Raw genomic sequence first — 10,487 nt, forward strand, 5'->3', positions numbered from 1 at the left:
TGCATACTTTCATTCGGTATGTGAATGAATGGGTATATATGAGAGTCTCATCTACCATAAAGTTCAGAAATAATTTATTAAGGCACCGTTTGATTGCTTGAATGGTATAATTAAGGAAATTTAGTAAGAATGATAAATAAAGTTGAAGTAGTGGATAAATTTTGTATAATGATAACATATATTGTGTTTGGTATGCATTAAAGTGGGATGATAAAATGGTTAATAAAATGGTTAATACCCAAAAAGCCTTTTACTTTTATATGATCATCAGGGACTAGTCATGCTACCCTTGGGGTAGCTATCCCCAAGGGCAATTGAATGGATCAGATCACATTTGTACCAATTGTTTTTGGGAGTAGCTACTCCAAATGTAGCATCGACCCTTCTGATCATCAAATTCATGAATCGTGTTTTTTCTTTTTTGTAGCTTTATATTGAAATTGAAAGAGATTTGGACACATTGAACACCATTGGATATAAAAAATAAAATAAAATAACTCATGTGAAATCGTTACGCAAATTAATTTTATATGACGGATTTTTGATCACACTTAACCCATAAAAAGTTTTCGATGTAAATATAAATAATGTGACTTTAATCAACTGAAAATGTTTTTTTTATTAAAAAAAAAGAAAAAAAAAGTATATCTAATAATAGCATTTTTTTGGTTAATAAAATTCTAGCACATGAATAATACTCAAAAACATGATTACGGGACTTCACATCTATTTTGGTATTACTCATGTGTTGCTAGGTTTAACTAACGGCATTTTGCAGCCTTCACTTCAAGAAGTAATGGGTTTCGTCGGTTGCACAGCAAATTGGCGGTGGCAGTATAGAGGAGCTCGGTGGAGTGCAGAGCGGAGACACACACGGCCGCAGCAATTTCTCACGTCACTCATGGCGCCTACTTGTGCTATGGCTACTACTACCGCTCTTTCGAAACAGGTAATCTTCTTCCTCGCTCGCTCTGATTGGTGTTGCTGTGTTTGCGTGTCTGTCAATAATGGTATGCTAGGGTTACCGTTGATCCTGTCTTGAATATCTGAAATTTCACTCGAAGAGAAGCCAGATTGTTGGAGGAACAGGTCAGGATCACTCTATTCACAAACATCCTCAAGTAAAGTTGTTCAAATACTTGGCTCCGCCGCTAATCGCCACCGTTTTCGCCTTATCCCCTCTCTCCATCTCCAACATTTCGGCCCCAACTCATGGTAAACCTGTAAATTGCACTTCATTTTCTTCAGGTCATTTGGAAAAATCATCCTTGAAGGACCTGCATTGTACTGTAGTTAGGAGGATTTCAATGGCCGAGCTAGTTTAGCAACATTTTAAAGATGATGACTTTTTGCTTATCATATCCTACAAAGTTTGTTTCTAGGACTGGATTGGAAGATTGCTTGAGAACTGACAAGTTTTGTAGTGCGTAGTCTATGGCTGCACTTTCAACTTGTGTTTTCTCTTTAATGCAGTGGCACTTGGGCAAACCATGGATGCTCAGAAAGCTGGTACCTTGTTCCGCCGAGCTTGCATAGGATGCCATGACGGTGGAGGAAACATTATTCAGCCCGTGAGTTTATCTTCTGATAACACACTAAATCTCAGCAGAATAAGACTTAGTTAACTCTAGTCATCTTTCCAGGGTGCAACACTCTTCTTGAAAGACCTACAAAGGTAAAACCGGATTCAACAAACCCTCACATTTCATTTTTATTATTTCTTTCTCGCCATGTATACAAGGCTCATACACTAAATTTGTTGTATTCTAATCTTCATTCATTTTTGCGGTCATCTGCCTTCCATAATTCTGTGCCTCTGGTTGTTAAAAATTGTTGCATAATGTTAATGATTGCAATTGTTGAGTAACTTCTGTATCAAAGCTAGAAAAAATGGTAACTGGTCAAGTGTTTGGTGGAGTGCAGAAACGGAGTTGATACAGAAGAGGAAATATATCGAGTGACATATTTCGGGAAGGGAAGGATGCCAGTAAGTTTCACAGTGAAAAAGATGTATATAAGTAGATGCTTTGTTGAATGGAGGATTGAACTTCATGTCCTCTTCATTATGCAGGGCTTTGGTGAGAACTGCACACCCCGGGGTCAGTGCACGTTTGGACCACGGCTACAAGAAGATGAGATCAAACTTTTAGCTGAATTTGTGAAATCGCAGGCTGATCAAAACTGGCCTACCATTGAAGATAATGGAGATTAGTTCTTCTATGGAAGTGGGATTGGTTTGAGTAGCATCATGCAAACTCATTTTACATGAGTGGTGATGTTTGATTTGCTTATCCTCTTTATCTTTATGTGGTCGACGACTTTGGATCTCTGTTGATGCCAAGGAAGGTGGTTCCGATTTCCAACCCTAATTTTCTTATGCTTACTTTAATGTAGTTTGAGATTTGTATGATACAATGAATGGTTAGATAATCAATAAATGAAGTCGGTAAATTCAACAATTTGGTGGTGCATTCTATCAAGTACAACATTGAAAATGGTATCACAAAGTCATGCCCGATGCCTCGATCTCAGATTAGTCGAAAAAAGGGTCTTAAACTTATATAATGGATCTTCTCCGTCCCCAAAAGTTGGTAAAAACATGAATTGGGGTTTATAAATATTGAAGGTACCAAGCAGCTGGTAAATGTATGGCTTAGACCTATTTGTTTGGACTTTGGACAATTAAATTAAAAATTTTGGTTAATTCAGAAATTCAATATTTATTTTATTTTTTAAAACGACCAAATCCGTTTATTTGGCTGCGTTTTGTGTATTTTGGACTAAATAGGTTAGTTGGTATTTTGTGTAACCGAAATTTTATCAACATCTAATTTTGATTATATTTTATTTATTATATTACCCTTACGTTTATAATTTTTTTTATATTTGTTAACATTATTACTATTATAAATAAAATAATTCATATGATGTAATTATTTTTATCAATGTTCAATTTAAATGATTAAAAAATAATTATATATTAAAATAAACCCGATCGGCAACCGTATCAGACCACACGAGCAGCTGAACAGACGAACAGAGAATCTACCGGAATGGGAAGAAACCTTGTACTCTCGTCTTCATTCGCACTCAATCTCTCCAGATTTTCTCATAAACCCACGTCAAGATTCTCGCTCCCAGTGAGTATCAGAGCTCTTTCGCTGTCTCAAAGGGTGTTTTGCACAAAGGCTGTTCTCTCAAAGCTTCCCAATCAAAAATCTTTCCGCAAAGTGGGTGCTGAATCAACGGGCTCCGTTCCTTTTGATCAGCTACTTCATGTTGTTCAAACTTCTGCTGAGACTGGTGCCCAGGTTTGCTAGCTTTTCGCCTTACTGTGCAATGTATCGAATACTATGTAGCAAATGGTGATTGTATTGATGCATTTTGCTTTAGGAGAAAGTAAATGCTTTTCAAACGCAAACATGACATCTACCGTGAAAAGGAAATTGAAATTATTGATATGTGAAACTAAAATCATTGACGATTATACTAACATTTGTTTGAATGTGTTCTATCACTCGTTGAATTCCATAATCTTCTTTTTGTCTTAGGTCGTAATGGATGCTGTGAATAAGCCTCGAAATATCACCTATAAGGGACTCACTGATCTGGTGACTGAGTAAGCACTTCATTGTTGACTCACCAAAGATGTCTTAATCCCCATGCTTTTGTTATCTGACTGTTTTGGAATCATGACATGCTTTGTGTGTATAGATTATTAAAATCTTGATTGACTGGTGGAAAATAAGTTGAAGTGAAGGTTCTTACCACTTACCACCGATTTCAGATGGCATGGTTATTTTGTTGTTCTTTAATATTTGTGTCCTGTTTTGGATTTGTTCCTAGATTTTTTTCAGTTAGACATTATGTTGACTTTACTCAGTGATAAAATCTTCTAATTCATATTTTTATCTTTGTTCTTCCCCTTTTCAGTTGTAATGTGTCTGCGTGTTGTGAAACTAGATATCAACTGCTTATATTTAAGGGCAATACATTTTGGCTGTGACTGCTTCCATAACATAAGTTCACTCCTTGCTTTCTTCTAAATGTTTTTCTTTTCTTTCTTTTTTTAATCATTATTGTTTAAATACTCAACAGTACAGATAAAATGAGCGAGGCTGCTATTCTGCACGTGGTGCGAAAAAACTTCCAAGATCACTTAATTCTTGGGGAAGAGGGAGGTCTCATTGGGGATTCATCTTCTGATTATCTTTGGTGTATTGATCCCTTAGGTATGGTTGGTTTAACCATCAATCCTGTCTGGAGCAACTCTCTCTGCCGTGTTTGCCAAATTTCGCGCTTCTAGTGGAACTTGAATTTATTTATTTGTTTAGCTCTACAAAACTATTAAAGTGGTGATATGGATACTGTAAATTATTGAGACTTTAAGAAAGTAATCGGTGTTTGTTGATAAGCCAATGCTTTTAAGTTGTCGAGGATAGTGAATTGCTTGATGACTAGAACTCGATAAAAAATTTCAACAGTTGCACTTGCGGGTACTCATTTGCCACCCAAAAGCGTCAACCATGTATCTGATGTTGTGAGAGTTAACTTTATTGAACGTGGAAAATTGGGTTGAAATATGATGGTGGGTTTGTGATTGTGTTGACCTAAAGTGCGAGTGGCTGTGATATTGTTGCAACAGGGCCAATAAGAATTGCATTTGGACCCTTAGGTACTGATCGTTTCTTAACAGCGAAAAATATAAGCGGCCTCTTTTTCTTTCTTATGTAGATGGGACCACAAATTTCGCTCATGGCTATCCTAGCTTTGCCGTCTCTGTGGGAGTCTTGTTCAAAGGAAAGCCTGCTGCTGCTACAGTGGTATCTGATGCTCAGGGTTAACAGTTTTTTTTCCCAATTGACGTAGATTTTAACAAAAAGACTGATGTAAAGTTTTGTGAAACAATTACCCGATCCATTGACACATTTGTGTGTACCACGACTTACATCAAGAAATTGATGCATCATCTCATTTTTTGTATTAAGGGATTATTACTTAAAGTAAACATCACAGATATCTTTTGCATTAAAAATATGATGAGTTAATGAGTTTTAGTGACGACTTCCTTATTGTATTGAATGGTAAAGAAAAATGGAAGAAATCAGAAAGGACATGGGAGCATGAATGCAAGCACCTGTTATATTGTTGAATTTACTGAACTAACAGGTGGAGGGGTGTAAAGGAACATTATGTCCTAACTCATGTCATGTGCACAACAAAACTAGAACAGATCTTGTACTTAAAATTTTATGTTCCTCTGCATGATGTGTTCGAGTCTATAGCTAGTGTGCTATTTATGTAAGTCTGTACATTGTCATATAGCAGCTAGCAATAAGTTTCTACCATTGTAAAATACAGTTTGGAGTTTAAAGTTAACTGACTGAATGGTGGAAACAATATTTTCTTCAACATGTTGTGTTCTAGATAGGATAAAAGTACTAATAACACTCAAGATTAGGTTGCAATTATTCTTACTACCAAACAAGAACTCAATTTACTTTGCTATTCCATGACCGTAATGTTGGCAGTGTTGTGCTTACTTTTAGGTCGAGTTTGTTGGTGGACCTAAATGTTGGAATACTCGGACTTTTTCTGCTGCTGCAGGTAAGTCTTATATTCTTAAATATTTTAATACACGCAGAGTGTTGTAAACGGTGGTGGTGGGGCAGTCATCGACCGCCTACCGCTTTGGGCGCCTAGACACCTGAGTTTTTTACCAGTTTTTATTTATAATTTCGTATAATCATACAATATATGTATAAAGAAAATGATGTTTATTCATAAATAAACTTAGTAGTTAGTACACTATGATTTAATTTATATAAATTGCAAATAAATATATGTAAATAAAATTGGAAAAAAGAAAAAATTAGAACAAGATTTTATTATAAATATAGCATACAAAAGCTAACCTAGTGGGCTGGACGTGGCGACGGCTGGCGACAATGGTGTGTGCAGTGTAAGGAGGAAGAGAAAGGCACTTGCGAGTTGACTCCTTTTACGTTTTGACTTTTGAAATTTGAATAGTAAGTATAAATAATGTGATTTCACAAAACCGGTTGACTAGTCTTCAAAAGAAAAAAAAATTGTTGACTTTGACCGCTACCCACCCGCCTCGACCTCCGCCTCTCCCGAACTACGACCGCCTACAACACCACCTGGGCCGCCATTTAGAACATTGTACACACAAGAACTTATGAGATACGTTCTGACAATATCAGTCATGAAATTCCAGGTAAAGGTGCATTCTGCAACGGCGACAAGATTTATGCAAGTCAAACAGATAAGGTGAGTCATCACACAGTAGGAACAAGCATATCTTAATGCAGTGAATTTTTCACCTTTTTGGGTAGAGGAACACAATTTCACTAGTGAGTGATGGTGTTTGATGATGACAATTTGAAATTTGTGCCACTCAATAGACAATGACTATGGACTGATTCAAATGAGAGCTTACCAGTGGATATGAGCTATTTATTATTTATTAATCTTTCAACGGATTATGTAATATAGTTATGATGGTTTCCCCATATTGGCAGCCATCTGCGGGGCATACCAAAAGTAATTTTTGGAGACAATTTTGAAATGCTTTAAAGGCCACATGACCTTCTTAAGTATATTTTCATCTTTGGTTGGGTTAAATGGACTTTCTTTTTATTATCTGAAAATCCTTTAATTTGTACAAGGTCGAACAAGCGCTTCTTGTTACTGGGTTTGGATATGAACACGACGATGCCTGGGCTACCAATATAGAATTATTCAAGGAATTCACTGATATTAGTCGGGTAAAACCATTCATTTTTTGCCTTTGTCTTCATTTAGTTTCTCATGGAATAAAAACCATTAGGGTTTGTGTTTATAATTTTGCCAAAGCTTTTATCCAATAGAGATTTCTTTGGTGAAGCTCCTGAATTACCTAACTGTTTCATTTTTTTATTCAATTCGTAGGGTGTGAGAAGGCTTGGTGCAGCATCAGTAGACATGTGTCATGTAGCTCTGGGGATTGTGGAAGCGTATTGGGAGTATCGGCTTAAACCATGGGATATGGCTGCTGGTGTTCTGGTAATTTATCACTCATTCAAACATATTAAATTCCCTTTGTTTTTCACTTTTGTAATCATTTAATGTGCATCTCTTTGGTGTCTTTGGCTGATGGGTTGGTGTGAGTATGTTGAGACATGTTTATAGGAGGGGCCTTTTGTTATCAGCAGTATCCCTCTCCTTGCTCGACATAAATGGTATTCTGTGTGTAGGAAAATTAAATAAAATCGTCTTTTTTTGGTGATGTATTTGATAGAAGCAATTGCTATACCCCTGTAGGATCAGTGTCACAATTGCTTTAGATATCCTTTTACTTTCTTCTTTTCTTTTATTCTGTTCACAAGATATTTCTGTTACAGTGATTTCTTATCTATTTGATGCATTTTTTAGCAGATAGTTGAAGAGGCTGGGGGGACAGTTTCTTGCATGGATGGGTGCAATTTTTCAGTTTTTGATAGATCTGTCTTGGTATCCAATGGTATCCTTCATGCTAAGGTAGCATCATTATTCTATGTGATTTTGTTCACCCTTATAAATGAACTAAAGGGTATAATGTGTGTTTTTGACATTCCATCAACTTGAAATGGAGTACAGCTTCTTGAGAGAATTGGTCCAGCAACAGAGAAATTGAAGATCAAAGGCATTGACTTCTCACACTGGTATAAGCCTGAAAATTACTGCACACAACCCTGAGAGCTATGTTCTTTCTTCATTCTCGACAAGAGTGATACTTCAGGTCAACATCACTATTATTTATTCTTTTGGTTTGTTGCTATTTGATTTTTATTTTGCTAGTAGAAGCATCAGCCATTAACAACTTTATCCTACTTACTCAGATGTACTACTGTAGTTAACTGACGCAGAGATGGACTGCTTTCTTTGCTAACAATATGAACACTTACATTTTGAGGTTATATTATCAATGTGACATGTCTGTCTTTAATATTGACATAGTTATAAATGGAAATATTTGGTCTGTGCAATCACTTTGGGTGCCATATATGCACAGTTGCAATTAAATTCCAACATTTATGTTTTGTTGCTGCATTTTTAACTCTTAGTGTTCCAATAAATGAATACCTTTGGTAAAACTGAGTGACTCCAGAAGCCCTCTTCCAATACACACGAAAGGGGATCAAATTTATTGGATTTTAAGAGGCATCAAACTAATAACTTCAATTTTCCATGGGTTTGGTTCCCTTTTTCCCCTTTACTTTTGGAGGATTGAACTGGTGGATTAGGATTCAAGGAGAACACATGTCAGTTATTTTTTATACTGTAACTTCATGTATGAAAGTTTGAAACATGTGTTATTAAAAAGTACTGATGTTCCTGAATTCATGCCTTTGGCTGGATGCTAACTCCTTTTATTAATAGCCCTCTCTTCCATTGTCCACCTTCGTATTCATATAGAGAAAATTCCATTTCTCCCACCTTCTCGGCTGAGACTTTTACTTCTCCTGCCGGGATTTGTATCCATCGTCCTCTTGGCTTTTCCATCATATTTTCTTTGTGTTCTTGTCTGCTTCCATCTAGTAAAGTGAGTCTAAGATTTACAGGAACTTCCCATCCATAAACAGGTTCCTTTAGCTTCACAATGAAAATAACTTCGTATGTAGTTCCCGGTGAAAGGTTAGCAATCTGAAATCTTCCATGTACCTCTAGCCAGCATACATCAAGCAGTTCGGCAGCCGCAATAGTCACATTACTGTACAAATATAAGTATCAAGTACATAAGATTTCATATTGCAGACCGATTCTCACGTAGTAATGACATAAAGTAAAACCTTTGCAAATTGTTCAAGTGGACATGGACACGTGGTTTTCTGAATAATACTAGAGTGATTTTGCCTTGTGGAAATCCTAGGCGAATGTCTGATATGCACTTCTGAACAGGGCTGATTAGCCATATTGCTGCTAGCCTGCTATTCTGAGATGGCAATGTCTAACTATTTGTATATTCATCAAATATTTACGTCCATTTTTCTTTTGCAGAAGTCTCATTCATCATTCTATCCTGATGAAACTGCTTTCATGAGGTTGTTTGCTTGTCAGCCTACTAATGTTATGATTACCTGGACTCTTGGACCAAGGGCCAGTTCCAGAAACGGCTGTCTTCTGCCCATGTAATTGAGAGATCTCGAGCAAACAACATGAAGCAGTTGTTATTAGTCTCCTTGTCAACCCAGTATTTCTGCAAACAACAGAAATGCTGTGTAAGAAATAGAAAAAGGCCACTCACTGTTCTTACTGCTAAAGATTTGTATTTTCCATTGCTGACATTCATGGTTACTTGATGTTGTAGTAACTGATGGATTCTGTTTTATTTTCCTAGAAGCATGGTGTGCAGGCACTTCTACCGGTCAGTCTTGCTCATAATCTTGATTTGGTGTTATTACAGTGTTGGTAAAATTATATTATATTTTGGTAATTTCTTTCTTTTGAAATTAATGGGCATATATACATACTTGTTTCGTATACCAATGTTCATCATAGTTGATCACGTATTAGACAGAAATCACTTGCCTTCCTGTTTTGATTCAAGAATATGCCTGCGTAAAGCTGGTCGTGCAGCTGCTGCATGTTTGTTGATGATTTCTCAATTGGTGAGTCGGCATCTTTCAATATACCTTCCCAGTTATGAGGCAATGGAACTCGTGTTGTAGCAGAGTCAGTAGCTTTACCATCAGCGTTATATGTAACGGGTGAGTTTGTTGTTTCTTTGTTTGGGTGTGAAGCCTCATCTTTGTCTTGCGATGACCCTGCCCCCATAATGCCAAAGATGAGAAAGTCACCACCTTAAATATTTTGGTTGTTTTCTAGTATCAGAAATCCAGTTTATATAGTAGTTGCCTAGTTGGTTAATACCGCGTACATAGATGTGGTGGTGTTGGGGGAAAGAAAAACATCTGCGGTTGAAATTGATGACAACTCTGTGCGAATCGCACTAATAAAGTTTGCGAGCATCATTTTCCACTCATCTCCAGTCTCCACCATGTTGACAAAACCGTCTGCGGATGAAAATCAAGTATCTATGATTCCAGCTTTGGAATCTGATGCTTGAATAGACAGATGCCTGGTTTTGTTGGGTCTCAATGTTCAATTCGTTGACATCTAGTGTGATAATTTCGCTTTAGCGCGAACATTTGACCTTATGGTAGACGTTAGTTTACCATTAGGTGGTCACTTCAGTATATACTGCTATAATTCCACTACAGGGCTTTCACGTTTGTAATTCATTTCACTGTAATTTCAATGCTGCTGTGGCTTATTCATATTCCTTTCGTGTATGTTGGACATTTGCGCTGGCTTTATTCCAGTTGGTTTCTAGCATATGCCAAGCGCCTCATTTCGATAATATCTTAATCTTTTTTGGCCTCCATTTTCTCTTTGCTAGATTCCATTCCCCCTATGTAGCTAGCCACCACCTTTATTCCTTTCCC

At 36.8% G+C, this 10,487-nt stretch overlaps 3 protein-coding genes across 6 annotated transcripts; 2 read left to right on the top strand and 1 right to left on the bottom strand.

The window, feature by feature from the left end:
• The first annotated feature begins 760 nt into the window (after positions 1–760).
• LOC140871961 (cytochrome c6, chloroplastic) lies at positions 761–2,851 on the top strand. Of its 2 annotated transcripts, none has more exons than XM_073274722.1 (6): positions 761–949; positions 1,065–1,215; positions 1,474–1,571; positions 1,644–1,675; positions 1,924–1,987; positions 2,072–2,851. In XM_073274722.1, exons 1-6 carry the CDS (start codon positions 797–799, stop codon positions 2,210–2,212), a joined length of 639 nt encoding a protein of 212 aa, XP_073130823.1. In that variant the 5' UTR covers positions 761–796; the 3' UTR covers positions 2,213–2,851. The 2 variants fall into 2 exon arrangements, with proteins under 2 accessions (XP_073130823.1, XP_073130862.1); XM_073274761.1 differs by having other exon boundaries at positions 1,074–1,215; positions 2,072–2,850.
• On the top strand, positions 2,218–9,475 carry LOC140871717 (phosphatase IMPL1, chloroplastic). Of its 3 annotated transcripts, none has more exons than XM_073274419.1 (13): positions 2,218–2,346; positions 3,012–3,311; positions 3,552–3,619; positions 4,099–4,232; positions 4,735–4,823; positions 5,550–5,607; positions 6,239–6,291; positions 6,690–6,788; positions 6,952–7,065; positions 7,435–7,539; positions 7,639–7,780; positions 9,040–9,260; positions 9,380–9,475. In XM_073274419.1, exons 1-11 carry the CDS (start codon positions 2,335–2,337, stop codon positions 7,735–7,737), a joined length of 1,131 nt encoding a protein of 376 aa, XP_073130520.1. In that variant the 5' UTR covers positions 2,218–2,334; the 3' UTR covers positions 7,738–7,780; positions 9,040–9,260; positions 9,380–9,475. The 3 variants fall into 3 exon arrangements, with proteins under 3 accessions (XP_073130520.1, XP_073130597.1, XP_073130677.1); XM_073274496.1 differs by having other exon boundaries at positions 9,383–9,475; XM_073274576.1 differs by having other exon boundaries at positions 2,222–2,346; positions 7,438–7,539.
• On the bottom strand, positions 8,288–9,865 carry LOC140871903 (lectin-like). Its single transcript, XM_073274667.1, has 3 exons — positions 9,571–9,865; positions 9,120–9,238; positions 8,288–8,752 (listed from the first exon to the last, which is right to left on the bottom strand). Exons 1-3 carry the CDS (start codon positions 9,814–9,816, stop codon positions 8,383–8,385), a joined length of 735 nt encoding a protein of 244 aa, XP_073130768.1. The 5' UTR covers positions 9,817–9,865; the 3' UTR covers positions 8,288–8,382.
• Positions 9,866–10,487: the final 622 nt, after the last annotated feature.

The sequence above is a fragment of the Henckelia pumila genome, chromosome 1 (genome assembly GCF_033568475.1).
Source record: "Henckelia pumila isolate YLH828 chromosome 1, ASM3356847v2, whole genome shotgun sequence".
NCBI lineage: Eukaryota > Viridiplantae > Streptophyta > Magnoliopsida > Lamiales > Gesneriaceae > Henckelia > Henckelia pumila.